The 24,750-nt window shown below is 36.7% G+C and overlaps 3 protein-coding genes across 16 annotated transcripts; 2 read left to right on the top strand and 1 right to left on the bottom strand.

The window, feature by feature from the left end:
- Positions 1-382: 382 nt before the first annotated feature.
- Positions 383-5,544, bottom strand: LOC110842956 (ATP-dependent RNA helicase vasa). Of its 3 annotated transcripts, none has more exons than XM_035847245.1 (12): positions 5,469-5,544; positions 5,102-5,220; positions 3,043-3,180; positions 2,797-2,961; positions 2,582-2,677; positions 2,362-2,510; positions 2,091-2,276; positions 1,765-1,986; positions 1,472-1,642; positions 986-1,385; positions 645-910; positions 383-566 (listed from the first exon to the last, which is right to left on the bottom strand). In XM_035847245.1, exons 2-12 carry the CDS (start codon positions 5,115-5,117, stop codon positions 522-524), a joined length of 1,854 nt encoding a protein of 617 aa, XP_035703138.1. In that variant the 5' UTR covers positions 5,118-5,220; positions 5,469-5,544; the 3' UTR covers positions 383-521. The 3 variants fall into 3 exon arrangements, with proteins under 3 accessions (XP_035703138.1, XP_035703137.1, XP_021944527.2); XM_035847244.1 differs by lacking the exon at positions 5,469-5,544 and adding an exon at positions 5,268-5,388 and having other exon boundaries at positions 5,102-5,179; XM_022088835.2 differs by lacking the exons at positions 5,102-5,220; positions 5,469-5,544 and adding an exon at positions 3,403-3,721.
- On the top strand, positions 5,275-14,575 carry LOC110842955 (multidrug resistance-associated protein 7). 10 transcript variants are annotated; one of them, XM_035847243.1, is made up of 29 exons: positions 5,275-5,416; positions 5,490-5,614; positions 5,696-5,798; positions 5,890-6,364; positions 6,450-7,264; positions 7,364-7,696; positions 7,791-7,823; positions 7,892-7,984; positions 8,076-8,224; positions 8,307-8,366; positions 8,426-8,485; positions 8,593-8,736; positions 8,805-8,922; positions 9,027-9,120; positions 9,193-9,331; positions 9,398-9,482; positions 9,570-9,674; positions 9,770-10,450; positions 10,523-10,575; positions 10,657-10,717; positions 10,829-10,900; positions 10,989-11,199; positions 11,290-11,459; positions 11,540-11,777; positions 11,878-12,069; positions 12,162-12,362; positions 12,426-12,492; positions 12,562-12,677; positions 13,275-13,454. In XM_035847243.1, the coding sequence occupies exons 4-29, from the start codon at positions 6,012-6,014 to the stop codon at positions 13,378-13,380; spliced, it is 4,749 nt and encodes a 1,582-aa protein (XP_035703136.1). In that variant the 5' UTR covers positions 5,275-5,416; positions 5,490-5,614; positions 5,696-5,798; positions 5,890-6,011; the 3' UTR covers positions 13,381-13,454. The 10 variants fall into 10 exon arrangements, 1 of the variants encoding a protein (XP_035703136.1); XR_004833875.1 differs by lacking the exon at positions 5,275-5,416 and adding an exon at positions 14,417-14,575 and having other exon boundaries at positions 5,490-5,626; positions 13,275-13,472; XR_004833873.1 differs by lacking the exon at positions 5,275-5,416 and adding an exon at positions 14,410-14,575 and having other exon boundaries at positions 5,490-5,626; positions 13,275-13,472.
- A 290-nt stretch (positions 14,576-14,865) lies between these two features.
- On the top strand, positions 14,866-24,745 carry LOC110844347 (prostaglandin reductase 1). Of its 3 annotated transcripts, none has more exons than XM_035847240.1 (12): positions 14,866-15,263; positions 16,390-16,904; positions 17,300-17,402; positions 22,503-22,570; positions 22,768-22,882; positions 23,008-23,126; positions 23,223-23,282; positions 23,346-23,437; positions 23,548-23,605; positions 23,695-23,745; positions 23,889-24,007; positions 24,079-24,219. In XM_035847240.1, exons 2-12 carry the CDS (start codon positions 16,799-16,801, stop codon positions 24,187-24,189), a joined length of 1,002 nt encoding a protein of 333 aa, XP_035703133.1. In that variant the 5' UTR covers positions 14,866-15,263; positions 16,390-16,798; the 3' UTR covers positions 24,190-24,219. The 3 variants fall into 3 exon arrangements, with proteins under 3 accessions (XP_035703133.1, XP_021946218.1, XP_035703134.1); XM_022090526.2 differs by having other exon boundaries at positions 14,867-15,226; positions 24,079-24,745; XM_035847241.1 differs by lacking the exon at positions 14,866-15,263 and adding an exon at positions 15,990-16,286.
- Positions 24,746-24,750: the final 5 nt, after the last annotated feature.

Genomic DNA, 24,750 nt, shown 5'->3' with positions numbered 1-24,750 from the left:
ATAAATTAAATCGAGTCGGTTTTTTAACTACATGTGCGATCATTTATCTTAAAAATGCACCACATAAATTTTAAGACAACGTTTGATGTCATGAATGATACCATATTACGTATGAATAGCCCATAGGTTTTTGACAATGCGCAATGGTTACTGGCATCTCGCTTTCTCTTTGTTTCTTCACTGCACTCTGAGAAAAATACCACACGCAATTTCTAATTTTCATACTAAATTTAATTTAATATTCTAATTCTAATGCATATTTAATAATACTATGTGTAGGCTTAAATCAAACACCTAAAACAATTAAATCCATGCCAAGCATGGATCGTGCAATGCCACGATTTAAGTAATTAATAAATTAAAGTTTGCTCTATTTTATGAATAAGTTGTATTGTGTTTTGAATAAAACTTCTTTATTTCTAATTAATTAATCCACAACTTTTTGCCAAGACGAATTAGTGGATCATCATAAAGTAAAAATTGTGTGGTAACATTTTTCAGAATTAAGGCAAAACTGGTTATTACTCCCAATCATCTTCTGATTTTTCTACCGGTTTTGGAACGCCCTGGAGAAGTTAAAATATTAATATTAACTATGTAAATACCGGAGCATAACAACTGCGGGTTAATAATAATAATATTACCCGGTCATTCGTATTACGGATATCAGCATATCCATCAGAGAGTCCGTAACCACCTACATCCTCAGAGAAGAATTCGGGAACATTCTGTCCTGCTCCCTTTAGGATGCTCACCAACGAAGCAGCAAGAGTGTTATCTTGCGATTCCTCATAAAAACTGATTGCTCGCCCTGTATGACCAAGACGACCAGTTCTTCCAATGCGTTGCACATACTCGTCAATGTCATTTGGCAAATCATAGTTCACCACGATAGACACTTTAGGAATATCTAGAAATAAAAGTATCCATAAGTACTACAAATAGTAAAATTTTTAAAATTCAAAATTCGAACGGGTTTACTTACCAAGACCTCTAGCTGCTACTGCGGTAGCGACGAGAACCTTGTTTTTGCCCTGGGTAAAATCTCGGAGAGCCAGTTCTCGTTCACTTTGTAACCTATCCCCATGAATTGATGTCGTAGAGATGTCTTGAGCACTAAGACTGGAAGCCAAAAAGTCTGCGCCTTTCTTATTGTTACAGAATACGAGTACCTTTTCTGATGATGGGGAGTCTCGGAGAATTTCTAACAGCTTTCCTCGTTTTTCTGACCTCTCAACTTGTAAAAACTCTTGAACTACGTCGGAACAAGCTCCGCCTACAATTCCAATACTAATAAAGACGTAATTTGACTTCAAGAATTCAGCTGCAGCCTTCTGCACTCCGGTCTGGAAGGTAGCACTGAACATTCCACTCAGACGGTCCTCCTATTTAGGTTATTTTAATATCTATATATTACGATTGGCAATTAATTGATTAGCGAAGACTAGTGGAGAGATAAAACAAAACTTACAACAGGGGGCATTGTGTCCACAAGCCTTTTCACATCACCCATAAATCCCATATCCAACATGCGATCAGCTTCATCCAGAACAAAATATTGGACATTCGTCAAACTAACAGTACCTTCATTGACAAACTGGAGCAGACGGCCAGGAGTAGCGACCATAATGTTGCATCCGGCCTAAGTATGAAAATAAATAAATTAACACATTTATAGGGCTGGACAAACGTTCCATGAAGTATGAAGGAAGGATATACGCAATATGACGAGAAAATGTACATATATGCAAAAACAAGTCCTACCTGTAACTGGCCCTTTTGTGCGAAAATTGCAGTGCCTCCGTAACAGACGACACATCGCAAAACAGAATCTTGAGAATACAGTCTAGCCTCACGATTTATTTGAATTACAAGCTCGCGTGTTGGAGCCAAAATCAAAGCCTCAGGTTTCACAGGATTTTTACCCATACTAAGCTCCCCTTGGTTGTTCAACAATTGATTAATGATTGGCAACAAAAATGCCGCCTAATAAAAATTATACAAATTAGTGATGGTAGCAATTAAGTACTATGCAAATTATTTGAATACTTTATGAAAGGCGACATTAGTAACAATGTAATACATAATACCGTCTTTCCAGATCCAGTTTGAGCACAAGCCATCACGTCCAGTCCAGCCATAAATTGAGCCGAGGCATGACGTTGAATGGGCGTTGGAGTAGTATATCCAACCTTAGCGATGTTCTGCATAATGAGATCTGAGAGCTTCATATCGGCGAAGGTACTATAGCTTTTTACCTTATCGACACCAGTCACCTGGAATAATCGAGATACCGTATTGTTAAGTTTTTGCACGGAAAATTTGAATAAAGATCATCTCAATCTAATCTTGTAACCTTACGTCGAACTTGATATCGTTGTACTTTGAAAAATTTATGCCAGATCCTTCATAGTACTGTTTGCGATCATCGAAGGCTTGGTCTCCTTCCAACTCAGGAGCCGGAACATATGGTTTTGGCTTTTCATCTAGATGTTCACCGTCTCCACAACCTAGATGTCACATAAAAACATGTATTTGAATATTAAATAATGCAAATTTAATGACGACAAATCTACTTTACCTGGCTTCGGCCCCTTGCATTTGAAGCAACTTCGCCGACTGGCGATATTGCTTGCTCCACATTCGCAAGACCATTCGTCATCGCCGTCATCACCACCTGCAATCATAATTAAGTAATTGTATAGTAATTATTAATTAAGTGCAACTACCACGATAATATAAATAATGACTGTGTATACGAGCCATTAATTAGTTACAGATTACTCTCTCGCTTACCGGGTTTTGGATCATTGCATCTGAAGCAATTTCGCCGACTAGCAAAATTGTTTTCCCCGCAACTACATTCCCATTCACCTGTTCTGCCTCGGTCTTCGTCGCCTCCGAGGCCAGAACGAGAACCCCTTCCGACTCCACGTCCCCTGCCACCTCTTCCGCGACCACCTGCATACATAATGTAAAATTAGCCGTAAGTTTATTATTGCCAAATTTAATATTGAATCAAGTTAAAATTGTCAGTATTACCTCCTCGGTTTCCTGGATTCTTATCTCCAGTCGACTCGGATCCCCAAGCTCTGCCACCTCCTAGGTTCATATTTTGAACTCCTGAGCACACGTTTCCTTCTTCCGAGTCATCACTCATTACAATTGGTTCGTCAAAAGCTAGAATTCAACAAATAATAAAACTTTGTACTAAAAATAATTATTCCCAACTACTCTATATTCATTCAATTCAATACAGAACAATTAGTCAATCTTTGGCCCTATTTGTCAACCAAGCCTCAAGAAGTCTTGAATCAAGACTCTTGATCAACTATGTAAAATAACGGAAATTCTTTAAAAAAACATTTCCAAGTTTGTAATTCCAACCCTCGATTTGCTCACCAAGATGTGGGGGAGTGGTTGGCAGTGTTGGCACAACACACTGGTGACTGGATGGTGCGTATAAAAAAATCATGGAAAGGTTCCTAAAAATGTGAGAGCGGTTCGGAAAAATATAAAAAAACAAGTTCACGAGAATGAAAGAAATCAGAGGCAGAAGAGAAAGGAGGCAAAAACTGAGGTACATAAATACCGCCAGGGCATAGTGCAATTTCGAATTTTGTAGCCGGTTCTAACTTGATAATATCTTCGCTGCTAGATATTGTCAGGCCAAAAACTAATGGGGAACAAAACAACCCCATTTGAAACCAGTTTGGAACAATAGTTGCGTACAAATGCGGGAAAGAGTCGGAAAGACCATGTTACAGTTATGGAGTCGCATATATCCCTAAATTTGATCGGACAACTTCTACAATTATTCCCTTAAAGGCGATATAACTATTGTACGAACAGCAGCGATATTCCAAAAATATCTAATTTTAAAGATTTGTTCGTTACATAAGTTTCAATGAACTATTCATAGATTAACACATATATGCATGCATCATCTCTGGATCAACACAAAAAGACGGTATTAAAGGATTAAAGGGACCGTTCTTAAATTACGCAGGCTTGGGCAAGATAGATACTTTAAGATACTAGATACAAGATACAAGATACAAGATACTACTCGTATCTTGTATCTTCCAGCCGCCTCAGCTCAAAGTATCTTGTATCTTGTATCTGGAAAATCCTCAAAGAGTATCTTGTATTTGTATCTTGTATCTGATATTTTCCATCAAGAGGAAAGTATCTAAGATATTTTTTAAGATACAAGATACTTTTTGCAAAATATGCTACCCGCGACATCTAAAGTTCGATTTTCTTATGATTTATGAGGTAGTAATTGTAATTTGTAAGAAAATATGCGTGGTATTTTTGCTAGTGGAAGGTGTTTTTAAATGCCTAACTACTCAATAGTAAGACTTTCATTTTACTGGCGATGCCTAAATGGCAAAAAATATGAAATTTTATCTTTTTTAAATCTTAAAGAAAATCAAAAGTATCTTGTATCTTGTGGAATATTTAAGATACTTTATCTTATCTTGTATCTTGTATCTTTAAAAATACTTAAAAGTATCTTTTACTTAGTATCTAAGTATCTTGGAAAGAACAGAGAATAAAGTATCTTTATCTAGTATCTTGGATTTTTTTGCAAAAGTATCTTTATCTTGTATCTTGTATCTGAAAACAAAGTATCTTGCCCAAGCCTGAAATTACGTAACTCTAAAAACTGATTTTCACGATCCCCAAATGGCGTACATAGGCACGATATCATTGGGGCCTAAACCCCCTCCTCCCCCTTCAAGCATATAAATACATTAGTAGTATTAGTATTAATATATTCATATTATGGCCATTAGCTCTTGCAAATCACAATTATTGAATTATTTACAAAGATTTATAGGTGATCCAGAATAAAAAATTATTTGAATAAGATGTCATCATCATTTGTCAAAAAGATGCCACTTCGGGGGTTCATATTTGCATGAAAATCAGGCAAACAATAGTTAACAAACGTTAAATAGTTTATAAAAGTCCTCCAGACTGAGGAGTCCTGATCTGAAAATCAATCCCGCAGAAGTGCTTCTTTCTAACCCATATCTTTCTATCTTTATTTCCGAAATTAAAAATATTTTAAAATAAGGATATAAAATTTTACCTTCATAATCATTCATGAAACGTAGGAAGCTGTTGGTTCATAGAGTGGTGAGACGAGTCCTTTCTTCGGTGGGAATCTCTGTCAAATGTATTTTGAAGTATTCGCAAAAACTCTGCACTCTGTAGAAAAATAATAATCTGCAGTTCTGCACAGTCTGGAAAAGTACCTGAAATTATCTCCCTCTTCACCCTTTAATCACACCACGCTTAAGTCAAGGGAGCAAGGAAAATCTCGACGTCATGAGGTTATAATAGTTGTGGGGTTATTCATTTGTTTGCTCAGAAACTAACGCCGTCGATTACAACGAACAAAAAGGTAAAATTAACGTATGTGTAAAATTTATTTTAATTTCTCACGTATCAGTCACCTTTTCAATCCTTTCTAGTAGACTTGGCTCCGACGGCTGCATTTGGTGCTTGTGTTGCTTGGTCAAAACTTTGAAAATACAAACCTGGAGCCCTACCGAACATAGATATTATCAAGTATAAATTCTATGACTTTCCGTACTTGGAGGTGTGGCACTAGGTGATATTTAACACTAAATTGCTAAACTTATAAATTCGATATGCTGATATTATTGATGGTTTGTCACAGTCTTGTTCTTCACTGGAATTGAAGAACTAGGACGGATGATGGGCTGATGATGTGGATTCATATATGACATGGTTGAAACAAATTGGCTTCGAAACGACAAAATGTAAATTACATTTTGTAATTCAAGTTTACATATGCAGTTAAATTAAAGTTGATGTATTATTACCAACATTTGCCATGTATTTATGTTGCAGGATGATATCTGAGTCTGTAGTATATTAGTATGGATACATGACGTGTCATTATACTACTTCAAATACTACATACTGCGTAATTACAAGAAATTACCATTCCACTGAATCAATCACCATCAAACATGAAGAACTTGTCATTTGAATGTGGTTCTGTGGACTTTCGAATATGGGACAAGAATGTACAAGACTTTGGCCAATGTTTTTTTCACTTAGGAATTCAACTTCCGTGTTATGCTCTACTTGCCATTGTCTCATCCTATTACATTGGAAAGCGTCGACTAGTATTTTCTCAACCGAGTGACTGGAATAATTGTCAAACTTTTATAATTTACTTCAGATCTCTTCTAGTCTCTCTTTTGACAATCACCTCACTGATCCAAATGCTAATTCATTTTGTTCTCAAGTCTCATCTCATAAGTGTCACTGAGATTGCGATATCTACTAGCAAAACTGGTGCCTGGTTCCTTCACCTCATGTAAACAATGTTTACTAAACATGTAAATTATGTGCCTACCTATTTTGCTAGCAATAACCCTGATTGATTGGATTAAAACAAACAGATTCGTGCTGAGGCTGAAACGTGGAAATTCATTCAATACTCGAGGACCGAAGCTAATCCTCATGACATGGTTTTCTTCTGCTGTGGTGTCAGCATTCTCCTTTAGGACCAGATATTATTTTTTTGTCAACAGACATTACCACAATAATTATAATCAGCAACAACTTCACGACTACTTGAATTACGGTGACGAGGCCGAAACGACACAGCTTTTCAACTATCCAGCAGATGATTATCTCTGGTTATGCACTTCAGCCATCGAAATTATTCTTCAATTTTTTTACTTGCTCACTCTCATCCCTGGAAGTTCTCACTTGGAGCAACATCAATACAGACATCGGTCCAGAGTAAATGATGTAGTATATAGTGCTTATGAGGGACATGAAAACAATTCATATACCGGATTTGACGAAGATGACGAAGAAGAAATTCCTCTTGGAACGGCTAAGGAACGCTCTGGCATTATTTCAAGATTGTTCTTCATTTGGGTCACAAAATTAATGAAGAAAGGCAGCTGTGGTTTCCTGAAAGCAGCAGAAAATTTGTTTGACCTCCCATTAGACTTATCGACACGTCATGTGGCATTGAATTTCCAACGTTGGACAGTTACCAGGACTCTATTAAAAAGTTTGCACGTCTCATTTGGATTTGAGTTTTACTCCGTTGGGTTGTTAAAACTAATTTCTGATGCAATGGGATTCTGCGGGCCTATTTTTCTAAGCTATCTGGTCAAATTTATTGAAGATGGAAGTGAAAGCCAAGAAATTTGGGTGGGTTACGGATACGTTGGGGGCCTATGTGCGGCTGCAATTATTGGTACATACTTACATATATACAGAGAATAGGAGTTAAATGATTTAAAGTTCCATACTAAACGGTATATAATTTTAGTTCCATATTTTTACAACTCAACAGGTGCTTTAGCGAACACACATTTCAACATGAAAATGGCAGAAATCAACCTAAAAATCCGAGCAGCCCTCATCACAACAATTTACAGGAAAACCGTCCATATTCGTAAAACTACTCTGGATAAATTCAGTTCTGGAGAAATTCTCAACTTTTTTTCGACCGATACCGATAGAATAGTCAATTTTTGTCCAAGCTTTCACGCTTTTTGGAGTTTGCCTGCACAAGTAGGAGTTACTTTATACTTGTTGTATCGGGAAATTGACCTTTCATTCCTTGCTGGATTGATATTTGCAATAGTACTTATACCTGTGAACCGAGTAATTGCTAAAAAAATAGGTAAGCATAATATGACGCAGTCTCTACATGTAAGTGTTAAATACAAATACTAGTAAAGGTATATGTACATATAGCCATTACTTATTCTTATTAGGACAACTCAGTACAGAAATGATGAAGTATAAAGGTAACCAAAATAGGACATGGTTATATAATTTATTACGAATACCTTATATAATTTATGAATTTATTTAGACCAACGTGTAAAAATGATGTCTGAAATTTTATATGGTGCTCGAACTCTCAAATTACATTCATGGGAAACTTACTTTTTTGAACGAGTGAACGGTATGCACATGTCACAAATTTTCATTATTTACTACAGTTGACTTTAATGCTATCAATAATAATGAATGACACTGTTTTGTGTGGTATGCAGATATTAGATGTAAGGAAATGAAATGCTTGAAGGGACGAAAATATTTGGACGCATTGTGCGTGTATTTCTGGGCTACAACCCCGATTATGATTTCCGTGCTCAGCTTTGGAACCTATGTCATGTTGGGAAACCAACTCACAGCATCAAAGGTCAAAGATATACTCCTTTTCAATTTTTACACCACAAAATGAATTATTTCTAATACCCCTGCCTGGCACATGTTTTTTTCAGGTCTTCACAAGCATTGCACTGTTTAATATACTTATCAACCCGCTCAATTCGCTGCCCTGGGTGGGTAAAATATGATAATGTTGCTTTTAATACATTCCTTGAAGCATACTCTGATTCAGGTATTAAATGGCCTGGTAGAAGCTTGGGTGTCTATCAAGCGAATCAACAAGTTCCTTCAAGTAAATAATACTACAAATTAAATTATTATATTACTTGACGATTTTATACCTCCCTTTAATCTTAATACATAAATTGTAATGTGTTAATTGGTTGTGTGCTTTATTAGGAAGAAGAGACTGAACCATATGCTGTATTTGATGAATTACCCACAATGATGAAAGAAAGTACTGCAATCTTGGCCGAACAAGCTTCTTTCAATTGGGGGGCTGGTGAACTTTCTATCTCAGATTTGAACCTTAAAGTGTCTAAGGTTAGTGTTAGTATTAGCATGTAATAACTAATATTTTACTGCGTTCTTGGTTTTTCATTTTCTGTCAGGGTCAGTTTATTGGTATAATTGGAGGCGTCGGAAGCGGTAAAAGTAGCGTCCTTTTATCTATTTTGGGAGAGCTTAACAAGTCTTCAGGAAGTATAAGTGTGCCAAATCCAAACGAAGGTTATTAATTTTAGTAATACGTTTATACAATTATATTGATTTGTTTCGCTCATGCTCATGGGTTATTTTCTTGAGACTGATATATATGTATTGTTCTGTGTTAGGAATCGGTCTGGTCTTACAAGAAGCTTGGGTTCAACGCGGCACCATTCGCAGTAATATTTGCTTTGCTCCAAATACCAATCTAACCCGATATAAGTTGGTTTATTACATACAACATTTTAAAAATATATATGTATGTATTTAAAATGTATTTATTCTGCGGCACAGATCTGTGGTTGAAAGTTGCTGTCTTAAAGAAGATTTATCCTCTTTCAAGTATCGAGACGATACAATTGTTGGTGAAAATGGGACTTGCCTATCTGGTGGGCAGAAAATCAGATTAACGTTGGCTAGAGCTGTATATCAAGTAAGTGGAAATATTTATGATAATGTGTATCTGGTTCTTCTAAATATTATTGGAAAATTATTTCAGGACTTCAATACGTATTTCCTCGATGATGTTTTTGCTGCTGTTGACTATAAAGTCGCAAAGCAACTATATCGGAAATGTATTATGGGTAATATACATTTCTCAAATAAAATAATCTGTAGTAATCCACGAGCACAAAATCATTCTCCTCTTTCCAACTATTGTGAACTCTCAGGGATTTTAAAAAACAAAACGAGGCTACTATGCACCCACCACACTCAGTTTCTCAAAGATGCAGATTGGATTATAGTTTTGAATGAAGGAAATATCATTGATGAAGGTTACTGCCCATAACGCACAACATATATGATTCCTGCAAAGGGAATAATAGGAATTCTTATTCACTGATTGATACTATTTTATTGTTCCTCAAAGGAACTCCAAGCCAAATCCTACCAAGATACGGGGACAACAGTATTGAAAATTCGATTTCTGATTCTGAATCAGATTTAGATGAACGTAGGGGGGATTCTTTTACCAAACGACGATTGGATATTACCCGAACACCTTCTGAGATGGATGAAACTGTCATGATCAAGTCAGGTCATTCGTTTGAATTCACTCACAACGGACAAGTGCCCGTTGAAGATCAAGACGGTTGTGACCTAAATGAAGAGACTCAACGAGAGGGGACCATCCAATTTCACGTTTTCACGTCTTACTACAAAGCCATTGGCCCTTGTCTGTTCTGGTCGATTATAATTTCCATAATTATTATGCAAGCTTCAAGAAATTTTAGCGACATTTGGTTAGCATATTGGGTGTCACAGCAAAAAGATAACAATGGCACTGAACTACCAACAACAACCACAACTCCATTTCCTACATTTGAAACCCCACTTAATAGCTATCTAAATGCACGTAGTAGTGAAAATTTCCTTCAAGATAGCAATGAAGATCAGCAACAATATTATTCAAGTTTCATTATCGAATTGATTCCTTTTAATACTGACCATATGGATCCCACCATAAAATATTATTTTGGAATATTTATTTTAATTGGACTGTTCAATTCAGTGTTTACATTGGCACGAGCATTTCTGTTTGCTATTGGAGGTATTGTTTTTAACTATAAAATATATATCTAAAAGAAAATGACGAATCCTAACCACTAAAATTTTATGTTAGGGATTACTGGTGCCGTCAAAATGCATTCAGCTTTACTTATATCCATCTTGAAGGTGAGCTTAAAACTCATAAAATACTTGTTAGTGTCAACTAGCGGTGATATTTTGATATTCTATTATTATGTATGATCATAGGCTCGAATTTCTTTTTTTGACCAAACGCCCGTTGGAAGAATTTTGAACCGTTTTTCTTCCGGTAAGTAATACTACGAATGATTTAAGACAATCAATGCATTTACTATGCACTGCTTAGGATTAGTAAATAATATATCGCATCATCACGTTATTTTATATTTTGTACTGATAGATGTTGCGACAGTTGACGATTCTCTTCCATTTGTATCGAATATACTTCTCGCCCAAACGTTCGGTTTAATCGGTATGTTGTTTGAATTTGCACGTGTCTTATCCTTCATTGAGAGACTAAATGTATGTATTTACCTACACATTTTGCATTATTCTGTTAGGAACGCTTATCCTTGTGTGCTATGCACTGCCGTGGATATTGGTGGTTATAATCCCTCTTGTCCTGATTTGTAACAATATTGCAGAATACTATAGGCATACTGCGAGACAACTTCGTCGTCTCGCATCTTTGTCTATGTCACCACTATATTCCCATTTCTCTGAAACTCTTAAAGGGCTCGTTGTTATCCGAGCAATGCGTGCCATTCGAAGGTAAGCTTTTTGAATCATGTACACATTATGTGTTTCCATTGGTCTCCCTTTGGAATTTAAAATTGGAATGATGTTTTTCTTTTTTACCAGATTTGAAGAACAAAACGAAAGTCATTTGGAGTCTAGTCAGAAATGCCAATATTCTACTCAAGCAGCTTCTCAGTGGCTAAGCTTTAGATTACAAATGGTCGGAGTTGTTATTGTGACTAGTGTTGGCCTTCTTGGCATTTTCCAACATCATTATGGAACTGCTGACCCAGGTTTTTAATATTTCATAAATCCCAAATAATTAGTTAAATTATACAGTTAATTTTAATTTCGAATTTTACACCACACACAGGAATTATCGGACTCGCAATTTCATATGCGCTTACAGTTACCAATGCTCTCAATGGATTTGTGACGGTTTTGACAGAAACCGAAAAAGAGATGGTGGCTGTTGAACGACTGTGTGAGTACACTGAGGATGTGGAACCTGAAACGCAAGTTGAGTTGAGTGTTGAAGGAGGACAAAGTGTTCCATATTTGTGGCCCCCACAAGGGGTCATCCACTTCAAAAACGTTTGTCTCAAGTATAGGTAAAACTAATAGCAAGAAAGTTGTGTTGAATTGAAGTGTTGTTTTATTCAGAATTGCATCAAGTACTTAATAAAATACCTTCCTTTTTTGCGGATCTAGAGAAAATCTGCCTTACGTTCTACATAACATATCTTTTGAGACTCGACCTGCGGAGAAGATTGGGGTAGTTGGAAGAACAGGGAGTGGAAAATCATCTCTATTTTCTACTTTATTTCGGCTTGTAGATCGTTTTGAGGGAGAAATCTGGATTGACCATGTCAATATCAAGTCCATATACCTCACTGAACTCAGGTAAACAAATTGTCGCCTTGTCACTAATTAATATTTTCTGAAATAATTCATTCGTAAATGGGACAAACTTAATTTTGCTTACTGAATTGCAGAAACAAAATGTGCATCATTCCACAGGATCCATTAATTTTTACAGGATCTCTTAGAGAGAACCTAGACCCGAAAAGAGAAAGAGAAGATAATGAGATTATTCGTGCTTTAAAAAAGTGCCAACTTGAATCACTAGTTCAAAAACTGGGCGGATTAGATGCATTTGTGGGAGATGGTGGGAACTTGTTATCTATGGGACAGAAGTAACTAATCACCATATCTAATACTATATCTAATCTATATATCTAATATATCAACTAATACAGGCAACTAATATGTCTTGCTCGGGCAGTGTTGGTAAACGCTAAGATATTGGTCATCGATGAGGGGACCGTAAGTATATTTAATTAATGAATAATAAATCATTGTTAATAATAATTCTAATAGTAATTTATACTTTAGGCAAATGTGGACTTTGATACAGATCAAATAATTCAAGCTACTTTGAGAACATCATTCAGTCATAGCACCGTGATTACCGTTGCCCACAGAGTAAACACAATTTTACATTGCGACAGGTAATTTGTATATTTATTGTAACTTTTTAAATTAATGATATGGCTCAAGCCGGGGCTTGCATGACGGTTGCAAGCATGTATGTGTACTTACCTTGTCAGTTTGTCTTTCTGCACGATAAGTTATCGTGCCGAAAAAAAGTTATCGTCGATAACTCAATACATAAACTACTCGGTGAACTTGATGGCAATATTCAGTCAAATAAGTGACAATAAGTTCTAAGTTGAGCCAAATTGTTTCACATGGGTACCAGTAAGAGTCCCCAGTGGGTGGGGTATTTCAAAATGCAAATAAAAGAAATGAAGGTTTACACACACAAAATTGTCAAGCTTACCAGGCAGGGATTGATCAAACGCCCATTTATATAAAATTTGATTTAAATTCATCTATTAAAGTGTAGAAATTAAAATAGAAATTCGACCCGAAAGAAACGTGAAATTCAGAAATATATATGCAATCAGTCAGGCACAATGAAGCAAAATAATTTGCTATTTTAATTACAAACAAACCCTGGCTCAATTTCATATGTCTGAGAAAAAATGAAGTGTGCTTTCTAAACAAACGCATAACTAATTCATATAATGTGTCTGATTCTATAGGGTGTTGGTATTGTCGCATGGAGAAATTATGGAATTTGATGATCCCAGCGTGCTGATGGAACAACATTCATCTCATTTTTATCAACTTGCAAGAGGAAATGTGTGATTTCGTGCTTTCAAAAAATAATCTAAACGATTTGTGTGTTTTTGCGTGATAAATAGTTATTTTATTACCCTGCTCATGACACGCTTACATATGTAAATATTTTCATGTTTAGATTGTATGCATCATGTATTCTTTCACATATACACAGAGATCCGTGATTAATGAATTTTTTTCTGGGATTAAGGATTAAGGATTAATGTTATTCCGGGATTAGATTAATCCGGGATTAATTAAATAATTCAATTTGGTGGGATTAAGGATTAAGGATTAATTCAAAATTCTCTGAGATTCGGGATTAAGGATTAAGGATTAATTAATCCTGATTAATTCTTGATTAAGGATTAATATTATTATTATATTACTCCATTTAATGCAGTTTAATTGTTTATTGTAGCACATAGGAATATTGAAACATCAAATACATACAAAACAGACAATGTATAGGACTTTTGCATGTCAAATGTGAAGTAAAATTTGATGTTGGCCTAATATTAACACCAATTATGGCACACATTGGTGCAAAAGCTATGCGCCTGGCCTATAAAGAGCCGCTGAATTTGTCAATTTGTTCGACATCAAACAATCTGCCTGTGAAGATGAACGGCAAATTTTTCAGCTCAGTCAGATCACTGTTAACCATGATTAACGACTGAATCAGTATTTTTACGGAAGCAACAATTTAAAGTTAAAGAATTCAACACATCTTAATTTCGGGAGAGGACAGTAGAAAGAGTGGAAAAATATCGTATGTTTGAGAATATGTAATGTTAGTGTTACTTCACTCCATTCTCAGTGATTATTCTCTTGCGAGACTTAATCCTAATCGTGATTAAGAATTAATAATTTGGATACGCTTTGTCGGGATTAAGGATTAAGGATTAATGGCGTGGAAATATTTCGTCGGGATTAATGATTAAGGATTAATTGCATACAATTTTTTGTCGGGATTAAGCATTAAGGATTATTAATCCTTAATCCCAATCCGTTAATCACGGATCTCTGCATATACATACCTAAGTAAAATACTAGCTTCCAGGAAAAATTTGAACAATCAACGTGCCTAATAACAAGTTTTAATAAGAAAATAGAAATTCATATTTTTTGGATTTCTTAGATTATTATTACTTCATGTGATATAACACGACGAGCTTTACCTGCAAATATATTATTACTGTAAATAAAATTTGAAATTGAATTTGTTCGTCTCCATCAATTTCACCTGTCATTTATGCACATACAGCTCTAAGAATTCGTGACTATCAAACATACTCTTCACATACATGGTACCTCACTAAACTTAGCGAAAAATCTACGTTTTTATGAGTGATCATAAAAATTTATATCTCGAAATTCCAATCATATCATCATCCTAAAACCCACCCACTTGCCAAAAGTTGTATGATCGCTCGGTCGGTTTTCCCCGGAAAGCATTTCGGTCTCAGCATATTCTCTGTTGAGCTCAGGCAGCAGCCTTTCTCTCTCACCACTTTCTCCCATGGACAGCCAGGCGAATCTTCATCCGGCTCTCTGCTCTTTCTCCACTAGGCTACCAAACCAAGCCAGATATTTAAGATAGGAGGACGGAGGGAATCCGATATTTTCTCCTTGTTCCGTGTCCTGTCCGCTTAGTGGCTTCGGCAGTGTTATTATTGGTGGTTGTTTTTTTGTAACCCGTGTGGTATCGCGTTGGCCTTGCTGCCCACCACAACCGCTTCCATACTAAACTACATACTCCTGAGGACGAGATGTCACGTTAAGAGAAGAAGAATCGAATGTCGACCTAACCAAACCAAGAAATCGGGACGACGGCGGACAGAAAAAAGCTCTCTTTTCTCGTGTCTACCAGGTCAGAGAAAGTCACCACTTTGAGTACTAATAAATAGGTTCGTACTCTAGATTTGACCATGAGTGAGTGAATCCGGCATTTTATTATTCAGCCCCTCCGTGGTTCACTTTATCATCACTGTAGCATATGTACTAATAGTCTTTTAGTAATAATAATTATAAAGGGAAAGCAAAGGTATACACACATTTGTCGTTTGAAGAGAATCCGACGCAAAACTCAGAGACATAAATATACGAAGAGAGAGAAAGAGAGAGAGAGATGGTGGGATAGCATTGACAGCAACTTCCATTCCTTCCTATTCCTCACTCGCCATTTATTCCAATTACCTCGCCTCATTATTTATTCACTGTGAGTCAACATTGCCAATTCAGTACTTACAGACGTCAGAGCTACATTTGTATGCTCATCATAAACCTAGATTGAAGAGTATTGTTCACATCCAATCTCTCATCCTGCTGTGTTTTATGCGTGTGAAAGCCAAATACTTTGTCCATCAAGCATACAATTTAAGCACTCATTTTTGTACTTTACTGACATGTTTATGCATTTGGGTGGGTTACACATTAAGACATGTAAGTGCTTAGGTGGAAATGCTTATAGTACGGGTCTCTGCATATAAATACCACAAATGCCACTATCGCTATCACGCAGGGAAACGTATTCATTAAATCATGCATACGTGTATGGAGGAGCAGTACAGCAAGCGAAGAAGGTGAAATACACGAGAACACTTTCACTATTCTTCTCCTGTGTATCCAGATTTACCCAACTAAACGGCTCCACCAATTTTCCGTCGTATTCAGATCTATTCTGAGCAGGCTGAAGTGGATTTTGTGTGTGAGACTAGTTTTGAGCGAACGTGCAGTCTCACTTTCTCTGCTGCTGTCACAACTGATACAGCTCCCAGACCAGCATTGGGCCCACTATTCCCTTGTGTTGAGGTCTTTATTGACTGCAGAGCACTGCTAATCACATTAATTGAACCACCCAGCCATTCACTCATCCAGTTATGATCAGTAATTAACTTTCTCCCAACCAATCAACCAACCAACAAACCACGGTCGTATCCACACACTTGCTATAAGAAGAGCATGCGAATTGCGAATACAAACATGTTATTAGCTGTAAAATAATACCATCATTCTCTTGTGTTTTTGTCGCAGATTATCCTCCGTTGCTGCTGCTAATCTGTACCAATACTGACATGCAATAACAAACTACTTAGTGGTGTAACTACATATTATTGAAATATCGCAAATATCTATCACAACCATCATTTAAGCGGACTGGCTGATTGATTAAAGCTGAAACAAACGATAACTAACGGCAAGTAAAATTTCAATTACTTTCGACGTGGGCGCTGCGTATACAAACTGAGAAGAGCTCTTGCATACGACTTGGAACCACTTAATTGATTAACACAACAAGGTGACCACTCTTGCTCTGATCTTCAAAGGATTTCGTCTTGAGCTGGGAAAAAAGTATTTCTCTAAGAAAACGGAAACAAGTTGAGGAAATAAGCAAGTTTGAGAGAAAGAGAGAGAGAGCAGCGAGCGAAGAAAAACCGATAAAATGCGGGCAAGGAAAATAATCTTAAAGAACTATTTCGACGGGAAGCCCAACCTGAACAACTTTGAGTTGGTGGAAGAAAGCATTCTTGAGACTTTGGAGGATCGAGGTAAGAAAACTGTATGAAAGGAAATTGCACAAAGATTGAGAGTAAACTGCTTATAGCGCTTTGGAGGCTGAGACCATTCATATCATTAGGCCACGTCCTATGTGTTTTAGATAACGTTTAATAACATTAGTTTTCAATTGATCAGGATCAATTTGGTCCGCCTTTTCCACTTTTACCCATAAGGATTCCTATACTGTAGGGAAACTTGCTAGATAAATAGTTTTATTTGACCTGTGCAGTAATTGTAAACTCTTCAGCCTATACTGTATTCTTGTTTTCGTGTTTGCAAAATTGTATATGTGTACTTGTTGTTGTAAAGTTTAGTATTTTTCTTTATCTGCTAACTTGCTGCAAATAAGACTAGCAAGTGTGAATAATGTATACGACGTTTTCAGAAATCCTATTGAAAGCGGTCTGGTTATCTGTGGATCCGTACATGAGGGCATTTGGTAATCGAATGAACGTAGGAGATACAATCTTGGGATCTCAAATAGCACAGTAAGTCTTACATGATCTTTAAAAAAGTTGTGTCCCAACGCGAAATTGACATTTACTTTGAACTGTGTACAAAATATTACTTATGCGAACAGAGACTGGTGATCCATCAAAGAAACTTTTAGAAGAAATGCGAAACTTTCTCTAATTTCACCTTGAGACTGTATTTTTATGTGGCTAAAATGAATGCACTGACAGCCCTCTAACTTTTTATCTTGTTTCCTATGAAATAACTTGATTCCAACTGATTAAAACTATTACACCGTATAAGGCGTAATGAGGCGAAACTCCAACGTATGTAGTTCATAACATTTTAGTACTGGATTCTTTAGTTGAGATTATACAAATTGACTCCAATATGTTTATTACCAGCGGTAATGGTTCAGAAAACTTTGGTATGGAACATTTTGCATTATTCGCACGTCGGTTCTGCCAGTTCACTAAACTGGTAGAACCGTTAAGCAAATAAATGGGTTTGTGAGCATGGCAGCAGTAAATACATAGCGTCGGTTGGTTGTGAGACGGTGAGGTTGCTTTGCTGCTATGCTTTCACCAATGTCTGGAAGTTTCAACAAGTATTTTATCTCATCTCACGTTCGGTCGGTCCTACTTTCAACAAGGCACCTCAGCCCTTCATAACACTTCACCTCCTCAACAAGTCAGGAGCAGACTTAAAGAAAATACGCAATGTGAATTGAATTCTCTCTCTCTTTGAGCAAATTGAACTCCCTCTTTCACTTTCTTTGTTGATGATGCGGTGTATGGACGTACGTAAGCACGTACAGATGTGAATCGCGTCCACAAAGCAAAGCCAGCCAGAAGCATGCTATTTCCCATGTATGTATTTGTACATAATATGTGTACGTGTGGTTGCTGCGTGTAACATTTTCTTGAAATTGAAAATATTGGAGACATGATCAAGTTACAAATATATGAAATATGCTTATGCTTTTGTTTTCTTCTACTTTAAACCCAAAACTTTTTGTAATGAGATTTGAAAACAAATACCCTCTTCTAGAAGAAATTTTGGGGTATAAACTCTTTTGTAATGTTAACTACAGGTTATGAGCCAGCCATTTATTTAATTGAATTCAAACATCCATACATATATGTACAAGGAGATTAAGCTGCATACATAGTTTGTTAGGCTATACGTGTATATGTAAAGATTCTATGTACAAGACAGTAAAATGGGATGACTTTGACCAACCTCATACACACATAAATAAATATGTGTACCACGTTGAAAAGGGAATAGAACGAAATAATATTCATCTTCCACCACGAACGAATCCACCCACCGCCAGCCTGAGTCAGAAGCAATAGGTCGCCTTGTATTCTAGTCTCTGACACATCGTGGTGAGGTAACAATGGGAAGTTGGAGAATAAGGGGAAATGAGAACATAATACCTTTGTGCATATGACATCAACAAGGCACCTCACTGCCTGCTGCCTCTGTCATTCGTGTTCATGAAAATTGAGAGATTTCCATCCCAGGACCAAACCTCACTCACCCACTACGACTTCCTCACCACTACTTTCCCCAGCGACAGGCATGGAGGAGAGAATATAGTAACATGAGACTCTCCGTTGGTAAAGCGCACATACATGCATGCATCACATCTATTCTGTTATTCTGCTGGACCGATTAGTGCAGCATGAGGTAAAAACAGGAGAGCCAAATTTATGCCTTCCATGTCCAAAGTGTACAAGTTCGTTCTATCTAAATCGGGATTTGTACCCCTGTACGATGCTCACTAAAGTGAAACCAAATAAACCGTCGCAAACGCGCATACGGAAGTAGCTTCAGACTACTTCACCCCAACCACTCCCATGACATCGCGAAAACACTCAATTTCACTCCATTTCACCTATAGATTCAATTTTTTTAAATCTCATTTTGCCCCGACCACACCCCCTGGCGCGGAGGGGGTGTGGCACAACTCGGGATCACTTCATTTCACTCTATTTCATCCATAGATCAAATTGCACTATAAATCTCATTTTGCCCCGACCACACCCCCTGGCGCCGAGGGGGTGTGGCACAACTCGGGATCACTTCATTTCACTCTATTTCATCCATAGATCAAATTGCACTATAAATCTCATTTTGCCCCGACCACACCCCCTGGCGCCAAGGGGGGTGGTCCGGTTGCCCCCAAAAGTTGATAGGATCCTCCCCCTAGGGTCATATGTATAATGGCGAAAACCGATTTCGATTATCTCAATCCGTTCTTCCGTTATCCTGCTGACAGACGGACAGACAGACAGACAGACAAAGTCTTCGCATAAAGTAGCTGAAGCTACTTAATAAATTGGAGCTTGAACAAAGGTTATTACTGGCTGGGCAATACATAATTAGAAATATTGTTCACCTCCTAAAGTTGTACCTTTGTGAACAAGCCTTGTATTCGACAAGACTTGTGGCTGGCTAAACCAAATAAGGGCCTTGGGAAGAGCTGGCTACGATTTCTTCTCCTGATCCGCCGTCCTGGAAGAGAAAGCAGTCTCCCGTTGTTGCTCCTCTTCCCCAGGGAGGAGGGATTTATTCCTAAGGATTTAATTCCCAGTGTCACAAGGACCAGTAATACTACGACTGCCACCTTAGTTTTCCCATTATACGTACATATTTTTGGAAAGAATAATATGTATATACTTACTCGGCGATGCTAAAAAGTATGGCTGGTGTGGTTGTGGGTTTTCCCAATAGAATTAGATAAGTCGTGTCGATCCCACATAATATATTCCACTAATTAACCGCAACCGATCTTCTTTCTTTTCATTTCCCCCAATGGGACAGTTCTACAAAAACATATATCTACATACACAATTTTCCAGTCGATCAATAAAAAAACTCTGCTATAGGGAAACTTTGAATACATAAGTTAGACAGGATAGTCGTACCTATTCACTGTATACCTGATTCTTTAATACTCTCCTCCAATGAAACATTGAATTCATGATCAGCTTAAAATTTACAATTCTATAACGTCTTTTTGCTTGACTCTTCTCAAATAAAATGGAGAAAGTCTTGGTCTTCAGAGCAGGTTTGGAGCAATGCCTGCCTGCATAAATTGCAGATTAGAGACTCGAGAGTTTGCTTTTACTGTTTGTTTTTCGAATTTTGTCCATTCACTACTTGCACATGATTGGATGTGCAAGGTGGGCTGAATATTTTTCCTATTCGTGTACGAAAGAATTTCATTTCGACCCCTTCTTCATACATGTAGAGTAATAATCACAATGATGATAATGGTAAGTACTCGACCAAATTTTGTAGACGCACATGAGAGGAAAGAATTGTTTGCTTCCTGCTTCAGCGATCAAAGGAAAGGTTCGTTATTTTCCAGAATTACGTCTGTTACACGATGATCGTTTTTGCCTTGCATTTGAGAAAACTTTAGTAAAATTCATTTCTTGCAAAAAGAACTACAAAAATTGTTTATAATAGATTATTGAATGATGGGTTTAACTATTAAAATAGGATTCTGAGAATAGGCAAATTATGAATACAAGCCACAATTAAAGTCTGAAACGGTAAATCTTCGTTATCGCGTTTTCGCCAAACAAAGAAGTTACCTAACGCACTTGAGGGAAATCTGCTGCGTCAGCGTGAACATAGTCAGCGTTATTTTCTTCGAGACCTTTCTCGTTCGCTTGGATCTCCATCTCGTCTTTTCAGCCACCATTTTCACTTTCAGCCAGTTGATGGAATAGCGTATTTGGTGTATGCCTGTAGCCAGCTTTCCTCTCGATTACTATGCATATATTCATAATATCGATTGGAATTGTACTGATTTGTTGATTAAGGTCTTGTTGATCTTTTGTTAGTATTGTCGGTTAGTGAAAACTTTTAGCAGCATTTCGTCCTCTTCTTTGGCCTTGGGCAGTCTGTGCAAAATTTGTACTTACTAATATACTCTCTGAAAAGTAAGACTTGAAGCGGTAGCATCCCCGGAGATACGACAACGGATGTGATTTAGCTAATAAATATATGAATTTGGCATTAATAGCGAGTCGCCCCTACATATACGCCACTTGCCAACTTTTGGACCCCTATCATTACACGCGACGACACATCATTATGATGCAAATTTGATTAAAATTTGTGCGATCATGTCAGAAAATTGTCATTTAGCTCAGGAATTTTCTATCGCATAAACTTTCTCCAGTTTTACCTCCAGCACTTCCAGCAGGCCTTAAGTTTCTCTCGTCTTATTATTCAGTCCTGCCAGCCAGTAGATAGATACATGTATCTAAAACTATGCTTTAGAGAAAGTGTGGCGGTGAGAGTTTCGTAATTCTATTATACGACGTGAAACTAAACCAAAACTGTAAAAGGAGACGCGTCCAGAGTTCTCTACTGTTCATGCTTCTGCACATTTTTGCCCACTCACTTTCACTCTTGCAAATCACCCAGCGTCCTTGAACGTCGGAGGGACGAGATGAGATGGAAGACACAATAACAAATTTGTAAATACAATTTCCTGCCTTCATATTCCCTGCGAGTCACATTTTGCTCTGCTTTTCTTTGTGAGCTGCCATCCTTTCGATGATGATGATGGTTTACATATATATTGTCATCATGATCGCAGAACAACGGAATTTGGGAACCTTTCTCCTCCCCTTGCTTTTCATTCTAAATTTGCATATTGATTCATCTCAGTCGTGCATGGAATGAGATTCAATCTCTGACATTTAAGAGATTGCCTGGCCTTATTCCCTTTATAGATCCAATCTTTCGCGTGTTCTGACAAGGATTAAATAATAACTTATTTGGCATTTGTTAAAGTATTGCTGCATTTCAGCTTCATTGTGATTTAAAGCGGATAATGTTATTTGCGCCAAAGTTTCAGACGATTTACATATGCATACAAAAACTACTGTTAACAAATCATCGACTAACTGATCGACTACATAAAATTCTGTTTTTTATATGATTTTACGAGATTTTTATGCATAACGAATATTTATGTCGAGGCACTCCAAGTAAAGAGTATACTTTCGCAGTATAAAAATCTCATATTGACTTTTGATTTGAGAAAACTTGTCGGATGAAATAATTTTCGTTGCGTCAAATGGAACTTCTTCTTGTCATTGCAGAGTGGTGAAGTCTCGACATCCCGGATTCCCTGAAGGAAATAAAGTTATTGCCTTTGTGGGTTGGCGAGGTTGGTGAAAATAATTTCTATGTTTGCATACATACATGATGGTATGTATATATATAGACATTTACATGACAAGGATTTTAAAACTGATCGGCAAATCAAATTGAATTTATATTCGTAAAAAGCACATTGATCAAAGTACAAAGAGAAATCATGGATATTATGACGCACTAATGTCTATTATTTGATCATCGTTTTAGACATGACTATATGCAATCCTGACAAACTGAAGGGATTATTTCGAGGCGTGTTCCCAATGCCCGACTTGCAAGGACTGCCAGATTCTTATGCTTTAGGAGTTTGTGGACTCACAGGGTATACATTTATTTATAATATTTATTGCATTTTACGTGTTTAGAATTCATACACCAAGTCCTAATATTAAAGATTAATTAAATGAATATGTAACATAAAAATATAATTACGTTCACGTGTATTAGGTTGGCAGCTTATTTTGGGCTGTTAAAGATTTGTCAGCCAAAATCTGGTGAAACGGTTGTAATCAGCTCAGCCGCAGGTGGGACGGGAAGTGTTGCAGGCCAAATTGCAAAAATAAAAGGTATATTATTTGGTATATATTTATCATAGATTGAGTATGCATATGTATTAATACATATTAAACGCAATTACTTAGCCAATTATTGTTGGTCTGTAGGATGCAAAGTAATAGGCTTTGCTGGATCAGAAGAGAAAGTACGATGGCTTCTTGACTTAGGTAATCATGATAACAATATAATCAAAAACCAATCTACATAATATGTCATTACATTTGACGTAGGATTCGATCAAAGTTTCAATTACAAAGAAATCAATGTTGATCACACCCTAAAGAAATGGGCAGTGGAGGGTGTAAATTGCTATTTTGACAACGTAATCAAAATAATTTTATACATGTATTATTTTTTATGCGTTTTTATTTGTACCTTCTTTTATAATGCATAGGTCTCACATCTATTTTATGATTTTTTATGCATGCATAGGTTGGTGGAGACCTAACGTTTTGGGTTCTTCAAAATACCAACGAAAGTGGAAGAGTAGGTAACGTAACCAACAATGCTTAGTAAAGTTTATTTTTCGACGTTTTTATAAGTATTTGTAATATAATTTGATAATCAACAAATACATAGCTCTCTGTGGTGCAATTTCGTCTTACAACGATGATCCAAAAACTGCAAAAGGTACATAATGTACAATAATTGTTGTCAATTTGAATTTGAGGATCAATTCTTTACACATGTGTACTTACAATAAATACTATTATATAATACAACATGTATGTACATACTCTCTAATTTTCTCGTCGATGGTCTTGCTTTACTAGTACAATTCGACTACACTTCAATGATCTACAAGCAAATAAAGATGGAAGGGTTCCTCGTCAACCGTTGGTTTCCAGAGTGGGGACCCGCAATAGGAGAACTCATCGGCTGGGTTAAAGATGTAATTAAAACTTGATCAAGATTAATTGCTTGATTGTGTTTGATTCACGATAATTTGTTTGTATTCTACAGGGTCGAGTGAAAAGCAGGGAAACGGTGGTTGAAGGGTTTGAAAGCTTGCCACAAGCATTCATTGACATTTTTGAAGGAAAAAATGTTGGAAAAATGATAGTTGCTGTTTAATAAGAATCAAGGATTTTAGAGATTTAGACAATCAGTCACTTTAATGCTATATCCCGTAACCTACATGCATAAATGAAAACACTTGACGTCACAGGGTCATGTAGATTTACTAAATAAATAGCGTGTCAACAATTTTATGATTTTATGAATTTAGTCAGCCATCCGCCGCAATCCTCGTCCTCCTTCCTTTCTCTTTCCATCGTCGTCGTCGTCGTCGTCGTGGTCATCAATCAATCAAATTGTGTGATAGCTGCAGAAACGTCCATAATAAAATAGCATCTTTTACCAAAAACCAAGCACAGATATAGGGCGAGTTATTTTAGCAAAACCCTATATGCTTTGCTGCTATAAATGTTGTAGTAATAAACAAGTACGAAAACTTAGAAAATGTTTAGAATGAAAATCAAGCTTAGTGGATTATCTGTAAACTAAAGCTATATTTATTGTTTCTTGAATTTGCCGTGATTTATTTATAATAGGGATACAATAAGGACTGTTGTAATCAATCATGAATAATTTGATTGCGTAATAAAATACTCACGTCCATTCCCTAAAATACTA

This window comes from Folsomia candida, unplaced genomic scaffold, assembly GCF_002217175.1.
Source record: "Folsomia candida strain VU population unplaced genomic scaffold, ASM221717v1 Fcan01_Sc002, whole genome shotgun sequence".
Classification (NCBI taxonomy): domain Eukaryota; kingdom Metazoa; phylum Arthropoda; class Collembola; order Entomobryomorpha; family Isotomidae; genus Folsomia; species Folsomia candida.
Note: the sequence above shows the minus strand (reverse complement) of the source record. Positions and strands in the feature narration are given on the sequence as shown.

Excerpts from the sequence above, each read along its gene's own strand:
- LOC110842956 (XM_022088835.2), bottom strand. The coding sequence starts at position 3,586 with ATGTACCTCAGTTTTTGCCTCCTTTCTCTTCTGCCTCTGATTTCTTTC. Across the intron at positions 2,277-2,361 it reads ACAACGATATCAAGTTCGAC|GTGACTGGTGTCGATAAGGT; the intron begins GTAAGGTTACAA and ends CGATTATTCCAG. Across the intron at positions 1,643-1,764 it reads CACAAAAGGGCCAGTTACAG|GCCGGATGCAACATTATGGT; the intron begins GTAGGACTTGTT and ends TTTCATACTTAG.
- LOC110842955 (XM_035847243.1), top strand. The coding sequence starts at position 6,012 with ATGAAGAACTTGTCATTTGAATGTGGTTCTGTGGACTTTCGAATATGG. Across the intron at positions 9,121-9,192 it reads ACCAATCTAACCCGATATAA|ATCTGTGGTTGAAAGTTGCT; the intron begins GTTGGTTTATTA and ends TCTGCGGCACAG. Across the intron at positions 10,576-10,656 it reads TACTTATATCCATCTTGAAG|GCTCGAATTTCTTTTTTTGA; the intron begins GTGAGCTTAAAA and ends GTATGATCATAG.
- LOC110844347 (XM_022090526.2), top strand. The coding sequence starts at position 16,799 with ATGCGGGCAAGGAAAATAATCTTAAAGAACTATTTCGACGGGAAGCCC. Across the intron at positions 22,571-22,767 it reads TGCCTTTGTGGGTTGGCGAG|ACATGACTATATGCAATCCT; the intron begins GTTGGTGAAAAT and ends TCATCGTTTTAG. Across the intron at positions 23,283-23,345 it reads ACGATGGCTTCTTGACTTAG|GATTCGATCAAAGTTTCAAT; the intron begins GTAATCATGATA and ends CATTTGACGTAG.